The 25,756-nt window shown below is 46.5% G+C and overlaps 1 protein-coding gene across 2 annotated transcripts in view; it reads left to right on the top strand.

Annotated features, from left to right (window-relative positions):
- Positions 1-468: 468 nt before the first annotated feature.
- TMEM164 (transmembrane protein 164) overlaps positions 469-25,756 on the top strand; it is a 167,687-nt gene continuing 142,399 nt past the window's right edge. The window contains exons 1-2 of one of the 2 annotated variants that reach the window (XM_046673204.1): positions 469-584; positions 1,332-1,997. In XM_046673204.1, the coding sequence (XP_046529160.1) occupies positions 1,605-1,997 (393 nt within the window). In that variant the 5' untranslated portion in view covers positions 469-584; positions 1,332-1,604. Of the gene's footprint in view, positions 585-833; positions 971-1,331; positions 1,998-25,756 lie in introns of those variants that run through there. The other variant, XM_046673203.1, reaches the window with a different exon arrangement.

The following is a 25,756-nucleotide window of genomic DNA, read 5'->3' as shown; positions in this document are numbered from 1 at the left end:
CTTATTCATTCCCACAGAATTTAGCGAGGGCCGCCTAAGCGCCTACTATGTGCCCGGTGTACAAAGAAACGCCCTAGAGAACCGGGTCAATCAAAAAGGCTTCACAGAGGAGGTGAATTCTGTATACGGTTGAGAAGAAAGGTGGATCTGCACGCGTGCAGGCTCGGAGTGCAGAATACGAGGCAGGCCAGAGAGGAGGGGAAGGAGGCGGAGATTGAGCCTCGAGGAGGGGGAGGGAGGAGGGAGAGGGGAGGGAGAGCCTTGGGGAGGGAGGGTGGGAGGAGGGAAGGGGGGGGGGGAAGTGGGGGGGGCGGAAGGGGGAAGGAGGCGAGGCGGGGTGGCTGTGGCCCAAGGGCGTCGGGGGGCGAGAGGCTGAGCCGGACGGGAGGAGGGAGTTGGCGGCGGCGAGGGGGAGGAGAGAGGGAGGGGAAGAAGGAGGAAGCAAGCGCGGCGGCTGCAGGGGGAGGAAGACGGGGAGGAGGAGCCGTGCGCCGTGGCGGCTGCTGCGGCCGCCAGGGGAGCCGGGCGCGGGGCGCGCGGGAGCCGAGCGGCCGCCCGAGCCGGGGCCGCGGGCCGCGCTGCCGGTGAGTGGAGCCCCGAGGGGCGCGGCGGCCCGTCCGCGGGGCCGGGCGGGAGGCGCGGGAAGATGCGGCGCCGGGGCGGAGGGAGGGCGCGGGCTGTAGCCCAGCCCCTGGCTGGCCCGGCCTCCCGCCCTCTCTCCCTCCCTCCCTCCCTCCCTCCCGGCTTCCTCCCTCCCCTGCCTGCGCGAGGGGGGCCGGTCCCGGGCGGGCCGCGGGCTGGGGGAGGTGCTGCCTGGAGGGCGGGCGTCTGGGGCCCGGGGGTGGAGCTGGGGGCTCGGGGGTGTACCTGGGGGCGGGAGGCTGGACCGGGACGGCTCTAAATTGGCTGGAGGGGCCCGTCGGCAGCGAAGTTCCTAGCTGGGGGCAAAGACGGCCACGCGGTTGCAGGAGTAAGAGATCCCCTGTGGCGAGTGCGCGAGACGCGGAGTCCGGCGTCCCGGTCATCCCCGTCGCCCCCCCCCCCCCCCCGCACCTCCCCTCCCGCCTGCCCGGCCCCGCTAGCTCCTCTCCTGGCCTCCGCGTGTCCCCTCGCTCTCACCCTGGTTGCCCCCGGTTCGCTCCCGCGGCACTGCCGGGTCCGATCGGCCCTCGCCCTGACCCTCCCGGCCTCCGGCTTCCCCTGACCCCTGCTTGCTTCGCTCCTGCCCCTGTTCCCCTTTTCTTCCCTCGCTAGTTACCCCTCCCCGCTTCGTAATTCCCGATGCAATTGCCTCTTTGAGACCTTTTTTTTTTTCCTCTCCTTCCTTTTAGATTGGCCAACGGCTCGTTTCAACCCTGCCTCGTTGGTGGCCACTGGAGAAGCGCGGGGGGCTCCCCAGACAGCCGTGGGGACAAGTTAGAGCCAGCACTTTACCCCGGGCCTCGCGTGTAGCTTCCCCTGCCCTGCTCTAGGTGCCCCGGTGTCTGGAGGGGAGTGCGGGGGTGTGCCCTCGTACATGTCCCACCACCCGGGCAACCCTCTGGGGTCGTGTTCCATCTCGCTCTTGCTTCCTGCACGGTGGTCGAGGGGAACCACTTTGCATCATGTCCCGGTATAGCTACCAAAGTCTCCTGGACTGGCTCTATGGGGGCGTGGACCCCAGCTTTGCAGGCAATGGGGGCCCCGACTGTGCTGCCTTCCTTTCTTGGCAGCAGCGGCTGCTGGAAAGTGTGGTGGTCCTGACCCTGGCTCTGTTGGAGATCCTGGTGGCCCTGCGGCACATCCTGAGGCAGACGAAGGAGGACGGTAGGGGTGGCCGCCGTGGCTGCCAGCCAGAGCAGGTGACCCAGCGGCCAGAGGAAGGCAAGGAGAGCCTGAGCAAGAATCTGCTCTTAGTAGCCCTGTGCCTGACCTTCGGGGTGGAGGTGGGCTTTAAGTTCGCCACCAAGACCGTCATCTACCTGCTCAACCCCTGTCACCTGGTCACCATGATGCATGTGAGTGTGTTGACTTTTTCCTGGGCAGCCTCAGTGATAAGAGTCATTTGTGTGCTCAGGACACTTGGCAGTGTACAGCACCTTATCCCTGCGGGAAGTGGGAGCCTGAAAAATGATTTTGCAACGAATGGCTGTTTTTGTGTGGATTTCAGATTTGGCTTTCTTTCACCTTTGCACAATGCGTCAGCCCCACAGTGGAGTTGAGGAACACAGTACCGGAGCCCTAGGAACGACTGACACTCAGGCCGCCTGTTCCTCCCCTCCTAGCCCGGCCCCGCCTGGCCTTTCACAAGCAGGAAGTCCAACCCAGCCAGGTGCCCTTTCTGAGTCACATCTGGGGACCATGGCCCAGCCCCCATGCCCCTGCTGCAGTTAATTTCCCAGAGGCCTGGTGACACTCTTTCTTGGAGATGGTCACTTAAAGTTCCTTGTCTCCTCTCCACCATGGTACTTTGGGGAAATACTTTTATGGGTTTCTCTTAATGACTCTTTCCTTTGGGAGGTCTTGCTCTTAGGGTGAGCTCCGCCTTGGAGTGCTGGGGCAGTGGGGCAGCACCAAGCTCCCACTAAGTGCGCTCTGAGACAGGCCCCAGGCTGACTCATGAACTCTGGGCTGGTGATTTCTATCCGTGGTGAGAGGGTATTTATTTTTTGCAAGCCTCTCCATCTTACCACTCTTATTCTGTCTTCTGTGGTCATGGTCCAGGGGTGCTCAGAGAGCTAATTTCTTTATCTCCCATTAGTGGTGCTAAGAAAAACAAATAGGATTGAAAAGGAAAGTTGCCAGATACATAAAAATAATCTGGGTGAGGACCAAGAGTGAGATTGTCTTTCTGTACTCAGCCTGTGTGGAGAGATGTTCTAAAACTACAAATCATGGAGGAGGAGGAAGAGGAGAAAGGGAAAATCTTTTTTAGATTACAGGCTGTGGAAAACCTGGTGTGTTTTATTCAGGGACGGTTTTGAAACCTATCGTTAGCATCTTTATTTCTTTTATATTTGTGGAAGGTTATTCTCAGGAGACTTGTGACAACCCTGTGTGGGGCAGAAGGTTGAGATTATTATCTCCGTTTTATAGCCCGGGTGGGACCCAGGGAAGGGAGCTTGATTGCTTGCAGCCAAAAGATGAATTAGCATCTGGGTTGGAAAACTAACCCGTCCTCTTTGAGGTTGCAGGCTGTCAGTGGAATGGCAGGGCAGTCTGTGGGGAGGCCGCGGCTGATCCGCATGGCACGCCTACTTGTGGCTTGGGTGCTTTCTAGCTCTATGTTCTAGGAACTGCTTTGATTGCAGGTTCCTGGCCTCAGTTTCCCAATCTGTAAAATTTGGTGAATGCCCTCAAGCCCCTTCCCATCTTGCAGATGTGGCAAAGAGGTGTGGATAGCTTTGGAATAATGAGGCTGTTCTTGACTGAGTGGTTGTAAGCATCTAGCAGGGCTGGAGTGGGCAGCATTTTTTTAAGAAAGGGCTTCTTGGGAAGTGATGCCATTCACAGAAAGCCCAGGGCTTTCCCAGCTAGACCTTCTGTGTAAATTTGAGCGGCTTTCATTTTTATGAATGGGCTTTTTTTTAAAGAGAGGAAACAACGCATCTCAGCCGCCGCCGTGCGAGGCTCTTGGGACAGGAGTGCTTTTTTTGGATGGCAGGTGGCGAGGGTCAGAGGGTGCCTCTTCTACAAAGAGGTGTTGAGGCCTCGGGCAACCACATATCTAGAAGGTCAACAAAGGACTAAATTCATCTTGACTGGGGCTGCTGCTCGTGTGATGATGTCAAACCTGGCAGCACCGTGGTTTTTAGTGGAAAGGCTTTTAGAGGCTTTTAGAAGACTCTGGAGACTTAGTTCTGGCTTTAAGTAGTTGTGTGACTTTGGCGAAAGTATTCTTCCTGGGCCTCAGTTTGCCCATCTGCAAAATGAGGCAGAGTTGCACTCCTAGCTCTTGACAGGCTATGTCCTGCGATTCTTTTCTCCATAAGCAGTGGCTGTGGCTGCAACAGAGAGCTGTTCTGCGAGTGCTTTTGGCCTCCTTTTGCGGAAAAATGGAGCTAGTTTCTTCTCGGCCGAGGTCAGGTAGCCTTGTTCATCTTTTCATCCTTGGTTGTATTTTGCTCCCTTTGTCTCCCCGGTAAAATAAACCTGAACAGGCCACCCTTGGGGACATGTGTAGATGATGATGGCATTTGGGGCTGGCTGCTGCAGAGAGATGGACATTTGCGGGACTATGGGCTGATTCCTGTCACCTGGGCTTTTCTTTTGTCCAGCGGTTAGCTGTAACTTTGAAGCTATAGGGCGGGGGCGGAGAACGGAGTCATGCTGAGGAATTCTTGAGCCCGCCCAGGATTATGCTCCCTTGCCCTTTACTCCTAAGTCACTGCTTTGTGTCGTTTAAATAGTGACCTCTGGCTTACCAGGGTAGCCTTTGATGAATCCAACATCCTATACCCTACTTGCGGTTCTTCCTGGGCAGCAGGAATGTATGGATTTTTAAAGTTGGTGTGAGTCCTTCAAAAAACTTTAACAACAGATGATTAGAAACAATTTTCTGACTTGGTTGCAGCAAAGACTAATGACAGTTAAGTATGGTTAATAATACCTTATGTTTATCTAGCACTTTACTGTTTATAAGGCACTTTCACATGCGTTATCTTATTTCTGGTTGTGATAGATTAGCGTGGCTCTGGAGAAAGAGATGTTGAAATATTTCCCATGACTGTATATCCCAAAGGGGAGATGTTGAGTACAAAGAAATGCTTTGGCAAGTGAATTAGCTGAACTAAGCTATATTATGGCAGTAAATTCTATGGAGTTCAGAGGTCCTGATAAGGAAGGGAAGATGTTAGCTGAAATGAAAGGGATAGCTTAGCAGAAACATTTCTGATATGTGTCTCTGAACAGAATGACTCAATTTTGGCTTCATAGAAAAACCCTGTTCCTCAGAGTCAGTGTCAATTTGTCTGTAACAAGGACAGTATTCCTCTAGGCCGGGAAATAGAAGAGTTGGAGGGAACTTGGTTCATCTCCCCATCTCCCGTTTTTCAGTCTGTAAAATGTTTATTTCCAAGGCTTTGAAACATAGACCCTTATGATAGCCGTGCTGCCTTTGGGTGACTGCCAACTTTAGACGCATAAGGAAGGGCAGTTCTTGTGTCTGAGTTCTGTTCTTGATTAATATTCCTGCTGTCGGGTTTCTCTTTGGTCTCATCTGATTTCTCAAGGGCCCTGGGACTGTGGACTGATGGAAGCTTGTATGAGTGAAGCAGCATCTCCTCACATCATAGCTCAAGCCGGAGATGCTTGAGGGTTCTCAGGATTGGCAAGTACCAAGATTAACCCACCATCGTTAAACCCCTTGCTGAATATCAGTGGTGTTTACCAATTATACCAATAAGTATTTCTTCAAGCATGGCTAGTCCCCTTGAGCAAATTATTTTGGCAGGTATAGGTGACAGGCAATGAATTTACTGAATGCTTATGCTGTTTACCGAAAATCACCCAGCAGCAAGTTAGTGGCAGAGGTGGCTTTAAAACGAGCTGCTGCAGTGGGAATCTAGGCTTTAGCAGGAAGAGATTCTCATAGCTATATTTAAGTCCTAAAATCTACAGTTTCTCAGCAGAAGGGTTAGAATTCCAGAGAATTTGACTGTATCTGTAAAGACGGGTGGTCTTAAATTAGTGGTCCTTTATCTCTCTAACGTCCAGTTATATTGTCTCTGTCTGAGGAACTCAACAAAAAGATCCCATTTTGGATGTCTTGTCCAACTGTTCAATTCCTGTTGGTTCTGTATGTGTCTGTCAACATCTCCTGGCTGGGCGCTGAACTCAGTGCGGCACAACATATGATGTTTAACCCTGGATGTCTGTGCGCCCAAGGCAGGCTGCATCCAGGCTGGCCGTTTGGCAAATAATAATTGATGCTATTGACCTTGGAGCCCCAATTCACTGGTTTTTAGCCAGTAATACTGAGTGAGCCCCGTCCTTTTTTAGAGTTGCGATTGCTATTTGATTTTCTTTCTTCTTTGCAATACTGTATTAGAAGTCCGATTTCTACCAGATATGGCTTTCCTGCTTTTTGGTTCACTGTTTTTCTTACTTCCTCCTTCCTGAAAGTGTAGAATGGCACATATTCAAAACAGTTCTGAGCTTTTTGTGGCACCTTTTGGGACTAACTGAATATACACTGGTGTGTTCCATTGACTCTGTGATGGATTTGTTTTAGAGAAAACCTGATGGATTGGAGAACTAGGGTTTTGGTACCCTCCCACCCCCACCGCCACACACACACTTGATTTCAGACCAGCCACATCTCCTCACCCCCATCTGTTGTCTGGAGCACTAATAATTGCTCCTGCTTGGAATTGACTTGGGTGGGTAATGGGTACAATGAGGGATCCAGCCATCTGCTGACAGCTTATCAGATGAACTGTGTCCTGTGTCATCAGTCCAGGGGGACACAAGGGGATGACGTTTATATGGGCCTCAGCAGTGAGGCATGACATTCCTTTTTAGTTTGTTTTATTCCCCCCCCCCCCCAAGGAAATTTGCAGAGAATTTTTCCATCTTTCATTGTTATAGTCTTTTGGGGGCGTCCATTATAAAGAGAAGTGGTGTGGATTAAACAACCCACAGACAGCCCTGGGATTTAAAATTATGTTGCTAGTTTTGCTCATGGCTTGCTGCAGGAACCTGAGCAAATTATTTAACCTTCTCCTGTCTCTGTCTACTCCAGGAAACGTACCAGATGGAAACAAAACATTTTAATCCTCTGAATAACTATGTGGTCACTTAAACAGAGAAGCTGGGCAAAGCTGTTCATAGCTGGCAGATGACCAATATATTTTTACCTCAGACTCAGAAACTGACAAACCTCAACTCCTTTTCACCTTTCTTGGTAGCTATTAGAATCCATTCGTCATCATTTCTGTTGCTTTTCTCTGGATCCTTGCCCCTGCCTGCGTGCCTTTCTAATGCACAGCCTATAAAACTGGATGCTGTGACTCTTACCAGAGTCCAGCCCACACCCAGCGGAGAGGAAAGATTTACTTCTCAGCCTTTTCTTGCCATGCACCTGCTTATAGAACCCAGCATAGGGCTTGCTTTTAAGTAACAGTATGTTGCTGGCTCCTATTCAAGGGGCGACCCACAGGGTCCCTGGATTTTTGTCCCTTTGCCATAGATGTACTGTCTTTGTGGGATTTGTCATGTGTTCCTCCCTTCTGTAGGTACTCCTCTTTGAAGATTCTCCTCTGTGAAACTTTCCAGATGACCCTGACCTGACTCCAGTTATTCCAGTCATTCTTGTTAGACCTTTTGTCCTCCTTTCCCAACCCTCTGAACACTCCTCAGACTATATGGTTCTTTGTGTGTGTGTGTGTGTGTGTGTGTGTGAGAGAGAGAGAGAGAGAGGAAGATTGGACCTGAGCTAACATCTGTGCCAATCTTCCTCTATTTTATGTGAGATGCTGCCACAGCATGGCTTGATGAGCAGTGCTAGGTCCACACAGGGGATCCGAACCAGCGAACCCCAGGCCACCAAAGTGGAGCGCATGAACTTAACCGCTATGCCACCAGGCTGGCCCCACTATATGGCTCTTTAACATAAACTTTTGTACACATGCAGGTAATTTTGTAAGTGTTTGCTGGGTTGCTTGTTTTTGCATTTTGTTTAGTCTCCACCATTATCGTGAACACTTTTTTTTTTATGGAACGGAATAGTGTTTTTTTCTTTGTCATTCCCTGCAGAGTTTAATACAATACTGTACATGCACATTAATTGTTTAATGTGTACCTGGATAATGCTGACTGACTGACAGAGCTGAAATTTTTCTGCGCTTTTTTCTTTTCCCTCTGGTGGCCCTGTCTGCATTCTCTTGAGGTCTCAAGGGCACAGTTCCTATGCCTCTTGTGCCGGTTAGGAGAATCTCCTGTCTGTTTTTTGAAATAGCCAGAGGAGAGAGGTGGTTTCAGCGCCAGCTCACACATCTTTTAGTTGAATTTCCATCACAAAGAGCTGGTTATTAGAACTGCAGCCAGCTCTCTGCCCAAAGTATCTGCTCGCTTTCATCCCAAGGAGGAAATGATGCTGTTGGATCTTGGTCTTAATCCCTTGGTAGACATGTGGACATGTACTTTCGTCTTTTCCTTCTTTAATATCCTATACATTTAAGAAAGTGTTATTAGGCTAGTGACTCACTTTCCACCTCTTTCTCCGCATCCGTATTTTTCAGTGGGTAGCTCATTGTCATCGTGCCTCATTGAAATACTCTCTGCAGGAAGAGCCAGGGTTCTCAGCTTTTCCTGGTCTTTTGTATCTTTTTTTTTTTTTTTTTACTTTATTTCCCCCCAGCTTTATTGAGGTATATTTGACAAAGAAAATTGTAGATATTAAAGGGTACAACATGATGATTTGATAAATGTATACATTGTGAAAGGATTTTCCCAGTTGAGTTAATTAACACCTCCATGGTCTTTCATCTTTTGTTAAATTGAGAATATCTAGTCTTAGGTGCTTGTTTTCTGCCAGTAACTGGCTGAGTGGACATGAAGAGACTGGGTGTGAAGAGCAGTGATTCTTGAACTTTCTTTGTGAAAGATTCCCTTGGAAGCTTGTTATAATGCAAATGCCTGGCTCTCTACAAGGAGAGTCTGAGAAGGTGTAGGGCGAGGATGGGAATCTCTATTTATTACGAACTCTGGAATGTTGTGAGCCTTGGACCCCACTTTGAGAGATATTATCTGGTGGCTAAAGTATTAGATGGGAAGCTGGTTCAAATGCTCATCCTGACTGGCATGAATCTGGGTGGTCTGTGGGCAGGGCATTTAGTCTTCTGGCAGCACCTCGTGTTTCTGTAGGTGTTAAATAATGTGGCTGAAATTAGAGGTTGAGAGCCCCAAATTATTGTGAGGTGAATATTTAAGGTAGCTTTAGAGTTCCAGTGGCTTGTTTGGTAACTGGGAGTTCTGTCAATGGAGTATTTCAGCCAGGCCCCCTTCATCACCTTCCAGTCCTTCTACGTCCCTTCCCTGCCTTCCAGTCTCTAAGATTTTTGGTAACAAACAAGAGGAAATATTGACACATGGTTATTGCACCCTAACTCTCTGTTTGCAGGACTCTTGTTTTAAATGCTCATGGGAATTTATTCATTCTTCCATTCATTCAGCAAACATTTATCAAATGCTTATTGTGTGTCAAACATTTTGCCAGGCACTGGAGATTCTGAGACAAATAAGAAACATTCTTTGCCCTCATGTTGCTCACAGTTTAGATGAGACAGGCAATAAAAAGAGATCAACTAAATTACGATATAACATTACAGTAACAGATTTGAACAAAGCATAGAGGATAAAGTCTTTTTTTTTTCCTAGTGCAATTAAGGAAAGCTTCCTAGAGGAGGCAACATTTGAGCTGGCTCATGAAGGAGACACATTAGCGCCATGAGAGCACAGACCCTTGTTTGTCCTGTTTTCTGTTCTAGTGCCTCTTACAGGGCCTGGCTCATAGCAGGTGCTCAATAAACATGTATAACTGAATGACTAGGAGTTCGTTGGGTGTTGCAGGAAGGAAGGAAATATTAGGCATAGGAAACGATTTGTGAAAGGGCACACAGTTGCTTCCTCTTTCGCAGGAAAGCGGTTCAACTGTAACCTTGAGTTATTTGCATATTGCTATCTGGAAGATTTCTTCATATTTCTCCCCTTGCAAACCAACTAAAACTCTAGGAATGCTCTGTCATTTCTGGGCTGTTGATAAGACAACTGCAGTTGCTCACCAATCCTTGATAGGTGGCTTGTGAGATAGAGAATTGTGTTCTCTGTGCTGTCCCAAGGAGGACCCACCCTGTCAAGGACAGACACACAGACCATTGATGAGAGTGAGCAGACATTAAATACAGGAAATGAGATAGCAGGCATCCCGCTATGACCACGAGAGGACTTTTAGTGGCTCATAGGATGGTTGCTGCCCTCACTAAGGTCCACAGCAGAACTGATGCAATGTGACCCTCTGCTTCTTTTTCCTGTTCCTTCTTCCCTGCTTCTTTTTCCTGTTCCTTCTTCCCTGCTTCCAAGTCTCTCCACTGACCCAGCTACCCGAGCTTGCCTCCTTCTCAAATTCTCCAAGCTCCAGAACAATCCCTTCTGCAATTCAAAATGCCCATTTCAGCAGAGCAGGTGATATCCATAATGGAAGTAGGAAGAACTGCTGTTCCATTTAAGAGGTTCATACTGAAGTGTGAATGGCTCATAGACTCATCTGGGCATGGGGGAGGGGATGAGTTTTATTTTATTTATTTTTTAATTTTTTTAAAGATTGGCACCTGAGCTGACATCTTTTGCCAATCTTCTTTTTGTTCCCTTCTCCCCAAAGCCCCCCAGTACATAGTTGTATATTCTAGTTGTAAGTGCTTCTGGTTGTGGCATGTGGGACACCACCTCAGCATGGCCTGATGAGCGGTGCTATGTCGGTGCCCAGGATCTGAACCAGTGAAAACCTGGGCCACCAAAGTGGAGCGTGAGAACTTAACCAATCAGCCACGGGGCCGCCCCTGGAGAATGAGTTTTAAAAAGGGCCTTGTTATCCCAACTTGATCTCTAATTGGTGGGTGTGTCACAATGTTGTTGAGCAGGTGGCCTTTCCCATGTTCCTTGCCCAATTTTTGGCCTCTTTTCCACCTCCCCCACACGCCCAACCACAGAACTGGAGTTATCAGTGTCTTGCTTCCCTACTGGCTGACCCCCAGGGTAAGGCTCCCTCCAAGGTGCGTGGATACAGCAGTTCAATCCAAATGCCTGGGGATGAGTCCTCCTCTTCTTGGCACCAGCCCTCTCTGTTTACTCATCTCTTTTCCAGGGAAAGAGCTACCAGCTCAACAGGGCATGGCTTGCACATTTGTCTGTGCGTGGTGTGTTTAGGAACTTGGACTTGTTGCCAGCCTGTGGTCCTGAAGGGGAGGGTAGGGGGATCTCTTGGTTGGCTCTGGTTTCTTTCTGCCTTAGGAGATGCCAGAGGGAGGAAGGGTAGGATGAGTCTTGTCCTGGGCTGGGTGGTTCTGAGGGAAGGGAATGGATGGCAGGAGCCAGGAGGTTAGAGACGATCGGCCTGTTGGCAGAAACAATCCAAGCTCTGCCCTGTGGGCAGGTGTTTCGGTGGGTAAAAGAGGGAGAAGCGAGATTATCTGGAGGAGAATGGAAGCATGAGCCCATTCTAATTGCATCCTGGTGCCTTCAATCTCCCTGTCTTCATCACACGTCAGCGATGGTATAAACTCAGGGTGTATTTTGCCTGTGAATTGAATCATCTGTGCCAATCGACCAGCTGTGTTTGCAGAAAGACTCTGACTGACTGTGCTCTGGCTGTTGCTAGCAAAGAGACATTTCATTCAGGTGCTGATTAAATAAGGCGCAGAGCCAGATTGCACATTAAGGTCCTTAACTATGGCTCTGGGAGCTCTGGGTAAACACTGTTAGATGCTCTGGACAGAGCGTGAGCAGAAGCTGCTGGATGTGAGGTGTTTTCTTCAGAAATCAAGTTGAGGGAACGGGAGTGAGGATAGACTTGTAGAAAGAGTCGATCTTCTTTGCATAGATTAGTCAGATCGGAGTTGTTGGCATATACAGTACACAGAAGGGCCAGACAGGCTTCCTCACTGGCTTTTCCTTGCTAAATTCTCGCTGAGACACTGTAGGTTTGGATTGGGACACAGCAGGGAGCCTGATGAAGTAGGGCAGTCGAAATGCCTCCTTTTCCTAACGCAAGTTCAGCTTAATAGGTTAAGCTTTTGGATCATGTTTCCTGGGTTTGTATTTAAGCACCATCACCTCGTGACCTTAGCTATGTTACTTAACTGTTCTGAACCTCAGTTTCACTGACCTCGAAGATGGGACTCCTACTACTAGCTGCCTAATAGAGTTGCGGTGAAGATTAAACGAAATTATTTATTTTTAAGATTTTATTTTTCCTTTTTCTCCTAAAGCCCCCCGGTACATAGTTGTATATTTTAGTTGTGGGTCCTTCTAGATGTGGCATGTGGGACGCTGCCTCAGCATGGCCTGATGAGCGGTGCCATGTCTGCGCCCAGGATCTGAACCAGCGAAACCCCGGGCAGCTGAAGCAGAGTGTGCGAACTCAACCACTCGGCCACAGGGCCGGCCCCTAAACAAAATAATTTAAATCAAGCATTTAGCAGAAATTCTGGCTCATTGTGAGCACTGAATAAATGTTAGCAGTTTTTCACAGTGGTGTTATTCCTGCTATATATTTCAAGGCGGCAGGGGCATACTGGGTAGGAGCACAGATTCTCGGATGGTAAAGGTCTGCGTTCAAATCCTCCCACTAGCTGTGTAGCCCTGGGCAGGTTACTTAACCTCTCTGAGCCTAGGTTTCCACATTTGTAAAACAATAACAATCATACCTACCCTGCACGGCTGTTGTGAGGATTAAATTGAGAAAATGAGAAGTGACTGAGAAATGAGAAAAGACTAATGAAGCACTTAAGGTAGTACTGGCACATAGTAACCATTCAATAAATTTTAGCTGTGATGATGGTGATGCGCTGACCATCATCATTATCATCATGGCGGCTGCTGCTGCAAGCTTGGGTGCCTACGTTGGGACAGGATGATAGGAATTAGATATAGGATAATAGCTTTAAGTATCTCACCCAAGAAAAGCTTCCCTGGCCTCTTTGTTTCATGCAGTGGGCAAAAAGATTGGTTCAGCGAAGTTAGCACCCATGTCATGTCTGTGGGGTAGGGTTCCCTGGCTGTTTGAGGCCTAAGGACAGCTTTGGGTAATTTGAAAGTTACCTCAAATCACCCAGTTCTTTCTGAAGAATTTGGAGGATGGCTGTCCGTGGTAGGAAGCTTGGCTTTTAGGGACCTCTCGCCTTCATTATCACTGCTCTTCATCAGTGGGCAGGCTCCAGGGTGCAAGCTATCTTGAGATTGGTAGCCTAGGAAACCAGTGAGCGCAGGACAGAAGTATGAAAGGAATGGTTTGGGGCTGGGCAGAGACAGGTGCGAGCGTTTAGTCTTCACTTTTTGCCACTAATTTCTTTTGAGTGAGGGGAGTGCAACTTTCTCAAGTGCCGCCCGTTATCAGGGTTAGATAATTATTGGAGGAGAAAGGGTAGCTCCCGGAGCTCCTAGGAGAAAGAGGTTTAAAGTAGACGAGTATCTTTGCTAAAGGAGCAGCACAGTGTGGTGGAAAATATGCCGCTTAGGGGAGTCGATTTTCATCGTGCCTTGCCTTACACATCAGCAATTGGGTAGAAAAAAAAATAGACACTTCTTCCTATATCTCTGGGATATGGGAAACCTCTCTCTTTTTCAAGACCCAGCTACACTCTCTTTTGGGATTGACCTCCTCTGGGGCCTGAGTTGCCAGTCACTAGAGGAAGGCCTCCTTTAAGTGCAGCCTTCCAGGGACCAGGCCTGGGTCATGTGACTTTACAGCCTCGGGGTGGGGTTGCCCCCCCCCCCCACCAAGGCCATTGGAAAGCTTCCATGCATATTCCCAAGCATTGTTTGGAAGTCGGCAGTACCTTAGTCTTAGAGTTGAGAATTGAGAAGGCTAAGGTCATGTTTTCTGTAACAATAATCCCAGTTCCCTGGGACGTGCTGGCTTGGAGGGCATTTCTAAAACAAACAGCAACACTTAGAAATTAGCTGTGGAAGGTCACTCGTTCCAAGTCCTAGGGGGAGATTGTAACAAAGGGGGGGGGGCCTCTTCATATCACCACCTGTTCCTTGTCAATTTGCATTTGTTAAGAGTTTCCTTTTTTAAGTTCCAGGCACTTGAGTGTGCACATGCCTGTCCAGCCCTTGATTCTCTCCGCAGGAATGGTGCTGAGGGTCATGTGCGTGAGGGCCTTGTTCCCTTCAGCACTTTTGCCCTTAGCTCCTGGGGCTGCCCTGCTGCTGGCTGCTGCTTCATGTGGGCATTTCTCCCTTTTTCCCCCCCCAGAGCTCCCAGTCCTTGGAGGAATCTCAGGGCACCTGGAGGAATAGAGCTGGTTTTACCTTTGATTTCTATTCCACCGCACAGCAGCTCCCTGGACCTTCCAGTTCAGCTCTCCTCAGAATAGCCCTGCAGCCAGACCCAAGCCAAGGTCAGGTTTCCCTGCTTGTTTGTGGGCTTTCTGGCCAGTGAGCGAAGAGAATGGGTTGCCCCTCAGCCCTATGGATGTCCTCCCAGGGGCTCTCAGGGGAGTGCTGTCTTGGACCTAGGAGATAGGGGCGACCTTTAGGCTAAGGCTGCGTTAGATTTCTGGAATCAGAGGAATGTGAAGCCCGCCGTGTCACGGTGCCTCCTGACTGGCCGTGTTTGGCCATACCTCACAGCCGGTGCCGTGTTTGCTCAGATGGACACACGTGGAAACCAGGCTAGGATCATCTTCCCAAATCTCTGACTCCCTGCTTTGGGTCTGTTCTGAAAAACAATTTGCAAAGTACACTGTGGTCCGCACCAGTTGTTTTTTCATCCCCCTTTCCAAGGTCAGTTGGCAGTGAACTCAGGATTAATCCTGCCTCCTCCCACTTACATTTTCTCTTTATTTTCCTTTGGGGCTGGGTTCTCGCTTTCCAGTCATAACTATCCATCTACATTAAGGACAGTTGGTGCCACTGCTCATTTAGGGTCCCCCTCAGAGCTTTTAAACACTGTAAACCTGGAACAAAGCTAGATATGCAAAAAATTGTCAAATTTAGGAGGAAGAGTTCACTATAATTTTTGATTATATGTGTACACTTGCTGAAAAATTAGGAGTAATAATTATACTTGTAACATTTTTGATCATGTTAATTATGCTCCAGGCACTGTGCTAAGTATACTGCCTGTATATTACCTAATTTGCAGCCTTCCACAAAGGTCATTTTTGTTTTATCTAATTCTTCTTTCCCTCGGTTCTAGTCGATTTTCCCTTTGGCAGACTATAGATACTGAAGAAAGTTTTCTAGCCATACTTTCTCAGGTTTTTGAAATGCAGAATGATGTCAAGTCAGAGCTGAAAAAAACCCTCGGAGGTCCTCTAGTTCGCCACCTCCGTTGTGTTTTCAGATGGGCAAACAGACCCGGAAAGGTGAAGTGACTTGCCCAAAGTCACACAGCGAAATAGAAGCAGAGCCTGGTCTCCTGACTCCCAGTTCACTGTCTTTCTATACTACCGCACATGACCTCCTCCAGCCCTAACCATTCCAGCATAAAGCAGCTGGACTTTTATTCTTGCCCACTAGTAGAGAAACAAAAATCTTGAGTGTTTTGAGCATCGTTGTCTGTTGCAGCCTGGACAGTGAGGATCTCATGGCTGCAGGCCACCTCTCTACCTGACTGCTCTTTCAATGTGTTTTTCTCTCTGTTTCTTCTCTTCCACAGAGAAGCCTGGCCCCAGTGCCACCCTTGCTTGCTTCTTGGCCTGGGTAGGGGGTCCAGGGAGATGTGTGCTCACCAAACCTGTGTGTAGAGCCAGTGTGATCTGCCGCCAGCTCTTGGTGGTTTGGAAATGGGACCCATTCAGCTGGGGATCTGAGGTCATCACTTCTTTCCTCCAAGTGGAGACCTGCATCTGATCCTAGGGAAGCGTTGTATGAGGCTCCACAGCAAGAGACCCCTAACAGAACCCAGAGCATTTGTGTAGCAGAGGTGACAAAGGTCAAAGAGGCGAAAGGTCAAAATCTGCCAGCCCAGTGGGAGAGGTCGATTCATCTTGGTAAACAATGTGGAGTGGTAGAAAGGGCGCAGGATTAAGCATTAGCCAGACCTGGGTGTTGGTTGTAGGTTTCATCACTCACTGGTTGACAGAGCCTGGTAGTGTTGGCTAGTCACGTAGCCTCTCTGTGCCTGATCTTCTGTAATAAGACATAATAGAGCGGTAGTTAAGAGCGCAGGCTCTGGAGTCAGACTGGCCAGATTCAAATCCCAGCTCTGCTGCTTTCTAGCTGTGTGGCCTTGGGCAAATTAATTGACATCCCCGGGCTTGTTTTCTTACCAGTAAATTGGGGATAATAGTATCTACTTTCTGGCATTCTTGTGAGGATTAAATGCGTGGCTACATGTCAAGTATTTATTTATTTTATTTTTTTAAAGATTTTTTATTTTTTCCTTTTTCTCCCTAAAGCCCCCCGGTACATAGTTGTGTATTCTTCTTTGTGGGTTCCTCTAGTTGTGGCATGTGGGACGCTGCCTCAGCGTGGTCTGACGAGCAGTGCCATGACCGCGCCCAGGATTCGAACCGACGAAACACTGGGCCGCCTGCAGCGGAGTGCGCGAACTTAACCACTCGGCCACAGGGCCAGCCCCTATTTATTTTATTTTTTGATGAAGATTAGCCCTGAGCTAACATCTGCTGCCAATCTTCCTCTTTTTGCTTAGGAAAACTGGCCCTGAGCTACCATCCATACCCATCTTCCTCTGCTTTATTTATTTATTTGTTTATTTTGAGGAGGATTAGCTCTGAGCTAACTACTGCCAGTCCTCCTCTTTTTTGCTTGGGAAGCCTGGCCCTGAGCTAACATCCGTGCACATCTTCCTCTACTTTATACATGGGACACCTGCCACAGCATGGCTTGCCAAGTGGTGCCATGTCTGCACCTGGGATCCAAACTGGCGAAACCCGGACAGCTGAAGCGGAATGTGCGCACTTAACCACTGTGCCACCGGGCCGGCCCCATGTCAAATATTTAGAACATTGTCTGGTGCATAGCAAGTGCTTAATAAATATGAGTTATGGCTGTTAACATTTGTATGATAGGGATGATCTTTACCCATACCTCATAGGGTAAGCAGGAGAGAAATCAGGTATGTGAACATGGCTTGTAAACGGAAAACGCTATCTAAGTTGGACTGTTCATCTGTTGAGGACCTTTTTTTTTTGGTGAGGAAGATAGTCCCTGAGCTAACATTTGTGCCAAGCTTCGTCTATTTTCTATGTGGGACACTGCCACAGCATGGCTTGATGAGTGGTGTCTATGTCCAGGCCTGGGATCTGAACCCATGAACCCTGGGCTGCCAAAGCAGAGTGCTCAAACTTAATCACTACGCCACCGGGCCGGCGCCTAATCATCTTTTGAGAGCACTAACATTCAAAGGTTTATTTGCCCATTGTTTCTAGGATCAGATATTAATGGATATTTCTTTGGTGATCTGGCAATAGGAAGAACAGTAGGTTTATATGTAGGGTTACATAAATGCTGGGGCCGTCAGGCAATGCATGTCCCGCGTTTTTCCTCCCAGTGTACTCAAGGGTACTTGAAAGCCATGAATCCCGAGTAAAGTGGTTGGGGGATCTGGAATGAAAAGCAGGCATTATGATGCTCTTCCCTCAATGCTCCTATCTTAGTTAATGTCACTGCAGTCTATCGAAGTGACCCAGGTTAAATCCTTGAAATATTGACACATTTCTGTTCCCCCCTCTTGCTCCCTTCCATCATCATAATCTCTGAGTCATTTTGATTCTGTCTTTCATTATCTCTTCCATCTGCTTTTTTATTCCTCTGCTGTAATTCCTCTGGTTGTTTATCCTCTTCCTCCTCCACTTCTTCCTCCTCCTCATTATCATTATACGGCTTATTAGGGCAGCCTCCTGACTGATATTCCCTTCTCTAGTTATCTTCTTGCTTTGTCCATCCTTTACACTGCTGCAAGAATGATACAAGTAAAACACATGTTTGGTCATGCCATTCCCTTGCTTAAAAACCTTCAGTAACTCCCTATTGCCTTACACCTTATGCATATACCTTATGGTGCCCTGGGCCAGCTTTGCTAATCAATCATAGGCATGCCATCCCAACAAGTTTCCCTCTCGGTTCACAATCCCTTTTAGCATAGCATTTTAGGCAGCTACTATCAATCTGTTGGAGTTGGTACATAGACTAGGGCAGGCAAATACATAAACCCTTTAGACAAAACCTGAAGCTCTTATAAGATTCAGGATCTTCTCTGATCTTGGTCTTAACCTTTCTTTCCAGCCTTGTCCTCTAGCACATTCTTCCACATGTACACCATGCACTTCCTTGCTTCTCTTGAGTTTATAATTTGTTCATGCTGTACCTTCAGTCAGAAATATTCTTTTTTTTCCTCTTCCTGTTGAGTTGCTAGTCCTCATTCAAGGCTCAGCCCAAACACTCCCTCTCGTGAAGCTTTCTTCAACCTTCATGCCAGATTTAGCCACTCTTGTCTATTTTAGCATGTCATTCCGCCTTGTATTAATTGTTTGTCTATCTTCCCCACTCCTTAGATTGTATGTTCCCTGAATGCAAGGTCTGTGTGTTTATTAGTGTTCTGTTCCCCACAGCATCCAGTGCATACTAGACTCCTCATTTTGAAAAAAAAATTGTCTAGTCCCGTCCCTTTGTTTTTCAGATGAAGAAACTGAGGCTTGTAGGAAAAGGTCATGAGTTCATTTTTGGATTTGTTGAGTTTCAGATGTTTGAGACATCGAGGCTGGAATGTCCATCAGGCAGTTGAGATGCAGGTTACGGCTAGAAATATAGATTTAGGAGGCATTTGTTTAGAGAAGATAAAGGAGGAGAAGACGAGACTATTATGCAAGCTAGGGAAGAGAAAGAAGAAATTATTCTGTAGAGTGCCTAGTTTTGAGGGTAGAAAAAAGACTCAGTGAAGCAGTCATCCAGGAAGTGCAAGGAGACCCAAGAGAGGAAGAAGCGTCAGGAAGCAGGAGCAGGTCCTCCATGTCATGTGATGCAAAGAGGTTGAGACCAAGGAGGACTTGAGAAAAAGCAATTGGAATTGGTGAGTATAGGCTGGTCCCGTGGCCAGCCCTCCACCCGCTTTGGAATAGTTGCCCTTGAAATGTTCGTGTGTGCAGAGTTGTGTGCAAGGACATTTATGGCGTCTGTGTTGATAAACAGAGAATGTTGGGCAGCAGCCCACCGGGAGCAGAATGGTGAATCTGGCCGGTGGAATACTGTGCAGCATTTAAGAGAGGCTAATCTCTGTGTTCAATTTGAAAGATGTTCACAATATATTGTTAAAATTAAAAAAGCAAGTTGCAGAACAATATGTATGATAGAAACCTATTTTTCTAAGAAAACAAACTCTTTTATATGTGCATGTTTAGGAGCACATTGTAAATGTCTAGAAGAAGTATATCAAATAGTGGTTATTCTTGAGTGATTAGGGGAAGGGGGCACTCTCACTTTTTACTTAACACATTTCTGTATTGTTTGAATTTTGTGTAAGTACACATTTCTTTAATAATTAAGAAAAAATACTGTTTAAATGAAAGAAAGGAGATGATTGGCAGCCTGAGAGAACAGTTTCAGTAGAAGAGAGTCAGTGGGTGAAGGAAGCCAACTCATGAGAGAAGATTTGGCAACTGAGACGACGTCATGTGTTTGGGATGCTGTGCCTGTGTGGCTGGTGGAGGTGAGGCAGGGGGCTTGGAGAGACTACTGCGGGAATGAGGTAGCTGCCCCATGGCCAGGAGGTTCTGTTGAAAGGGGAGGGATAAGTAGAGGAATAGTGACGTGGACAAGAGGCAAGCAGAGGCAGATTAAGAAGGAATTAAAAAAGCAAACCTGTGTGTGTGTGTGTGTGTGTGTGTGTGTGTGTGTGTGTGTGTGTAGGGGGGTGGGGGAGAGGGTGGAAGGGGAGAGACTGGCTGAGTGCTGAGCTACGGAGGCAGTGGAGAGCACTCATAGATCTCCACTGTAAACATCAGTGTAGGCAGGGAGTAGGGCAGATAAGAAGGGACAAATTAATAGTCAATTTTGACAACAACAAACAAACAGAGAGACATACAGAACAGACTGGTGGTTACCAGAGGGGAAGCAGGGAGGGGAGAAGGCCAAACAGGCAAAAGGGCACATATGTATGGTGACGGATGGCAATTAGACTTTGGGTGGTGAACACAATGTGGTCTATACAGAAATCAAAATGTAATGACATACACCTGAAATTTATATAATGTTATAAACCAATGTGACCTCAATAATAAATTAAATAAATTAAAAAATAATATCAATTTTTTTCTTTGAGGAAGATCAGCCCTGAGCTAACTACTGCCAGTCCTCCTCTTTTTGCTGAGGAAGACTGGCCCTGAGCTAACATCCATGCCCATCTTCCTCTACTTTATACGTGGGTCGCCTACCACAGCATGGCTTTTGCCAAGTGGTAGCATGTCCGCACCTGGGATCCAAACTGGTGAACCCCAGGCTGCCGAGAAGTGGAACGTGCGAACTTAACCTCTGCGCCACCAGGCTGGCCCCAAGACATATCAATTTTAAGGGTAGAGAAGCTTCTCAAAAAGGGTGAGGTCTCAGGCCAGTTAAGCCTCCAATAAATAGAATGGTTGGGGCATAGCTAATGGCCTTCTCTAACTGAGGGTTAAGAAAGCCCCTTTTCGTTGAAGTTTTAGTTGCCAAAAATGTTTTGGCAGTGGCAGAGTTATCTTAATGGCTCAGAGAATAGTCTGATGAGTGACCAAAATGAAATTTCTATGGCTCTTGCAGGCCTCCCAGTTATTTGCTGGATTTGTCACTTAAGTTTTGGAGTAGAAGTGCAGATGGAGAAGGTGGAGGCCAGGAGTCTTCAACCCTGGCTGCATCTTACAGTCGCTAAGGAAGCGTTTAAAAAAATACCAATGCCTGATCAAGTGGGCTTTATTCCAGGGATGCAGGGATGGTTCAACATCCATAAATTAATCAATGTGATACACCTCATTAACAAAATGAATAAAAATCACATGATAATCTCAATAGATGCAGAGAAAGCATTTGACAAAATACAGCATCCATTTATGATAAAAACTCTAAATAAAATCGGTATAGAAGAAAAATACCTCAATAAAGCTCATATATGACAAACCCACAGCTAATATCATTCTCAACAGAGAAAAACTGAAAGCTATCACTCTAAGAATGTGAACCAGACAAGGATGCCCACTTTCACGACTCTTATTTAACATAGTATTGGAAGTCCTAGCAAGAGCAATCAGGCAAGAAAAAGAAATAAAAGGGATCCAAATTGGAAAAGAAGAAGTGAAACTGTCACTCTTTGCAGACAACATGATTTTATATATAGGAAACCGTAAAGAATCCACTAAAAACTTTTAGAAATAATAAATCAATACAGTCAAGTCGCAGAATTCAAAATCAACGTATCAAAATCAGTGGCGTTTCTATACACCAACAATGAAGTAGAAGAAAGAGAAATTAAGAATACAATCCCATTTACAATTGAAACAAAATCATAAAATGCCTAGGAATAAACTTCACCAAAGAGGTGAAAGATCTGTTCACCGAAAACTATAAGACATTGTTGAAAGAAATTGAAGAAGACACAAAGAAATGGAAAGATATTCCGTGCTCTTAGATTGGAAGAATTCACATTGTTAAAATGCCCATACTTCCTAAAGCAATCTATAGATTCAATGCAATCCTGATCAAAGTTCCAACAACATTTTTCACAGAAATAGAACAAAGAATCCTAAAATTTATATGGAACAACAAAAGACCCCGAATAACCAAAGGAATCCTGAGGAAAAAGAACAAAGCTGGAGGTATCATACTCCCTGATTTCAAAATATACTACAAAGCCATAGTAACCAAAACAGCATGGTACTTGCACAAAAATAGACACACAGATCAATGGAACAGAATCGAGAGCCCAGAAATAAACCCACACATTTATCGACAGCTAATTTTCGACAAGGGAGCCAAGAGCACACAATGGAGAAAGGAGAGTCTCTTCAATAAATGGTGTTGGGAAGACTGGGCAGCCACGAGCAAAAGAATGAAAGTAGACCATTATCTTACACCATGCACAGAAATCAACTCACAATGGATTAAAGACTTGAATTTAAGACCCGAAACCATGAAACTTCTAGAAGAAAGCATAGGCAGCATGCTCTTTGACATTGGTCTGAGCAGCATATCTTCAAGTACCATGTCTGACCGGGCAAGGGAAACAAAAGAAGAAATGAACAAGTGGGACTACATCAAACTAAAAAGTTTCTGCACAGCAAAGGAAACCATCAACAAAACGAAAAGACAGCCTAACAATTGGGAGAAGATATTTGCAAACCACATATCAGATAAGGGGTTAATATCCAAAATATACAAAGAACTCGTATGTCTCAACAACAAAAAAACCCAGCAATCCAATTAAAAAATAGGCAAAAGATCTGAACAGAGATTTCTCTAAAGAAGATATACAGATGGCCAACAGGCATGTGAAAACATGTTCAACATCATTAGCTATCAGGGAAATGCAAATCAAAACTACAATGAGGTATCACCTCACTCCGGTCAGAATGGCTATAATTAACAAGACAGGAAACAACAGGTGTTGGAGAGGATGTGGGGAGAAAGGAACTGTCATACACTGCTGGTGGGAGTGCAAACTGGTGCAGCCACTTTGGAAAACAGTATGGATTTTCCTCAAAAGGTTAAGAATAGAACTACCATACAATCCAGCTATTCCACTGCTGGGTATTTATCCAAAGAACATGAAAACATGAATGTGTAAAGATGCACACACCCCTATGTTCATCACAGCATCATTCACAATAGCCAAGACTTGGAAGCAACCTAGGTGCCCATCAAAGGACAAATGGATACAGAAGATGTGGTATATATACACAATCAGCCATAAGAAATGATGAAATCTGGCCATTTGTGACAGCAGGGATGGACCTTGAGGGCTTTATGCTAAGTGAAATAAGAGGGAGAAAGTCAAATACCTATGATCTCACTCATAAGTAGGAGATAAAAACAACGACAAACACATAGCGACAAACACACATATAGCGTCAGAGATTGGATTGGTGGTTACCATGGGGGAAGGGGGGAAGGGAGGCGGGAGGGTGAAAGGGGTGATTAGGCACACATGTGTGGTGATGGCTTGTAATTAGTCTTTGGGTGGTGAACATGATGTAATCTACACAGAATTCAAAATATATTACGATGTACATCTGAAAAAAAAAACCCCAAAAAACAATGCCTGTTCCCTCTACCCCATTCTTATATAATTTTCTGGGCTGGGGCCTTGACATTAGCATTTTTAAGACTTCCTGAAGTGATTCTAATGTGTAGCCAGAATTAGGAATCCAAGTGTAGAAGACTGGATGAAATGTGTTCTGAAGCCTGAACTGGCCCTTAGAAGCTTGTGTGTTTGTGTGTGTGTAACAATATCTCAGTACATAGATTCCCTCGTCTGTATTCCCAAAGCCATTGGGTGCGTAATCACTGGTAAAGTGCTCATCCCATTGCATGTTAGTTAGTTGCTAGCCTATTAGGAGAGATCTAAGATTTAAGATGTAAGAGTCAGGAGTTCCTTAATAATAGTAGCTGCATTTATGAGACCTCGCACTGGGCTGGGTTCACTGACTCACCCTGACTCGTACAGCTTGTAGGACGGGTGCCGGCACTAAGCCCAGGTCTGCCCCCTTTCCAGGACAGAGCAGAGCGCTGGCACCTAGGTGTTCAATCATTGTCATGTGAAGTGACAAGGAGCTCTGTTTTCTTGTGCAATGCCTCTCTTTATTAAAAGCCTAGGACTGGTAAAATCTGACATATTCAGGAACGTAGTGGGAGAGAGGTTCGAGGAGAACTGCCTGGCACGTGAGAAGTTTATGATATGCTGGGCGCTGTGCAGTGACTCTGTATCCCTTGACATGTATTATGCGATTACTCTGGGTCTAGCATCATACTAGGGACTGTGAAATCCACAAGAAATATCAGATATGGTTTCTGCTCCCCGGTGAGCTTATTATCAAGGCTTATTTGTAGTCTAATTACTGCATTTTTAGGTGGCAAGTTATGTGCAGAACTTAAACAGGAAAATGCTAGTGGTCAGAGGGCCTTTTGAGTTCCTGAAGTTCAGGCCCTTCATCTTGCAGCCAGCGACAGAAGCCCAAAGCAGGAAGCTACTTGCCCAAGGTCATAGCACTTGGGAATCGCAGAGCCAGGCTGGCATGGCAGGCCGCCTCCCTTTGAGGTCCTTTTACACTGTTCTGTCGCTCAGATGAAGGACAGGTGAACCTAATGGCCCATGTTAAAACTTTACCCAGAGTTCCATTTGTTGTTTCTGCTTCTGGGCTTCCTTATGGTTGAGGAGTGGGGTTTGATAACACTTTGTCTGGCGAGGGCCAGCACTGGTTACGGCAGGAATTGTAGCTCAAGCCCAAGAGACCTGCAGATGGCCCATTTACCCTTGACTGAAACAGCCATTGACTCTGGGCCCTCACTTTTCTACTCTAAGGGGCCTTCCCAACCTTTGTGTGTTTATGACTTCTGCCTCAGTTGCTCCTTTTTTTTTAACCTTTTGTGAAACTTACCTTAGAGGCAGGAGGTGCCTGTTTTTGTGTGCGGGCCTGAGAATTAGTGCAGTGGGGCAGGTGCCTAGTGGTGCTAGCCAGCATCAGGCTGGGTCTTTTTGCCCCGTTCCCTGTCAGTTCCCAAGTCCGAAATTCAGTTCCAAGTCTGGGGCTTTCTCTGAAGAGTCTGGAGTAATTGGCGGTAGAGATACTTCTCTTCCCAGAGCTCTTTCCCCACACAGACATCATTAGGGACCTGACAGCTCTGCCTTCTGGTGTGCTAGGTTATGGTAATAGTCGCAACTAATATTTAACGAACACTTAACCATGTACCAGGCACCCTGTGGGATTGATGCTATTATTGGCATTCCCATTTTACAGATGAGTATACTAGGATTCAGAGAGGTTAAGTAGCATGCCCGAGGTCACACAGCTGGAAGGTGGCCAAGCTGGTGTGGACATCTAAGTCTGGCTGACTCCAAAGCCAGTGTCATTAACTACTAGGCTAATAGAGTTTATCATTTAAAAAGATTACGAATTACATTTTTTGTATTGATGAAGAACAATCTGCCAATTTTCTGCAAGCCTATTTAAAGAACTAGTCAGAAGAAAAGAGTCTTGCATACAGGTCTGTTCTACTTTGGGGTGGACTGTATCAGGAGACCTGCCAGTCGCCAGCACTGCGGGGTCAGCTAAGTCATTTCCCTTCTCTGGGATTCTCTTTCTGCATCTGTAAATGAGAGGGTTGGACCTGATGATATCTAAGCTAAGCTCGCTTCTAGTTTTGACATTTGGTGATACTTTGGTTCATTTCTCGCTTCCTGGCAGAATGGAAAAGTCAGAAGTGGATAAGGCACAAAATGCATCAGAAATGCACAAGTGGGGAAAATCTAACAGTGCTCCCAGGAACTTTCTGGATGGGCCAGTTAACCTCAAATGGCTTAACTATGCTTGGACAGTTACACATTGTCTCAGTTTTCCCTCAGGAATTTATAAAGAAATGGAGTTTCTTTTCAATTAGCTCCTCACCCACATCAGAAAGTACTAGCTTTCTTTTATTTTTTTTCAAGAATTTATTTTTCCTTTTTCTCCCAAAGCCCTCCCAGTACATAGTTGTGTATTTTTATTTGTGGGTCCTTCTAGTTGTGGCATGTGGAACGCCGCCTCAGCATGGCCTGATGAGCAGCATCATGTTTGCGTCCTGGAGTCGAACCGGCGAAATCCTGGGCTGCCAAAGCAGAGCACGCGAACTTAACCACTCGACCATAGGGCCGGCCCCTAGCTTTCTTTTTTTAATTATTTATTTTTATTGAAGTATAGTTAACATACAGTGTTATGTTAGTTTCGGGTGTACAACATAGTGATTCAACATTTATATACATTATGAAATGATCATGATAACCATTTAATAACCATCTGTCACCATATAAAGTTATTATAATATTATTAACTCTATTCCTTATGCTGTATATTACATCCCATGACTTATTTAT

Source organism: Equus quagga, chromosome 10 (assembly GCF_021613505.1).
Source record: "Equus quagga isolate Etosha38 chromosome 10, UCLA_HA_Equagga_1.0, whole genome shotgun sequence".
Classification (NCBI taxonomy): Eukaryota; Metazoa; Chordata; class Mammalia; order Perissodactyla; family Equidae; genus Equus; species Equus quagga.
The sequence above is the reverse complement of the archived record's forward strand: the minus strand, read 5'-3'. Positions and strand labels throughout refer to the sequence as shown.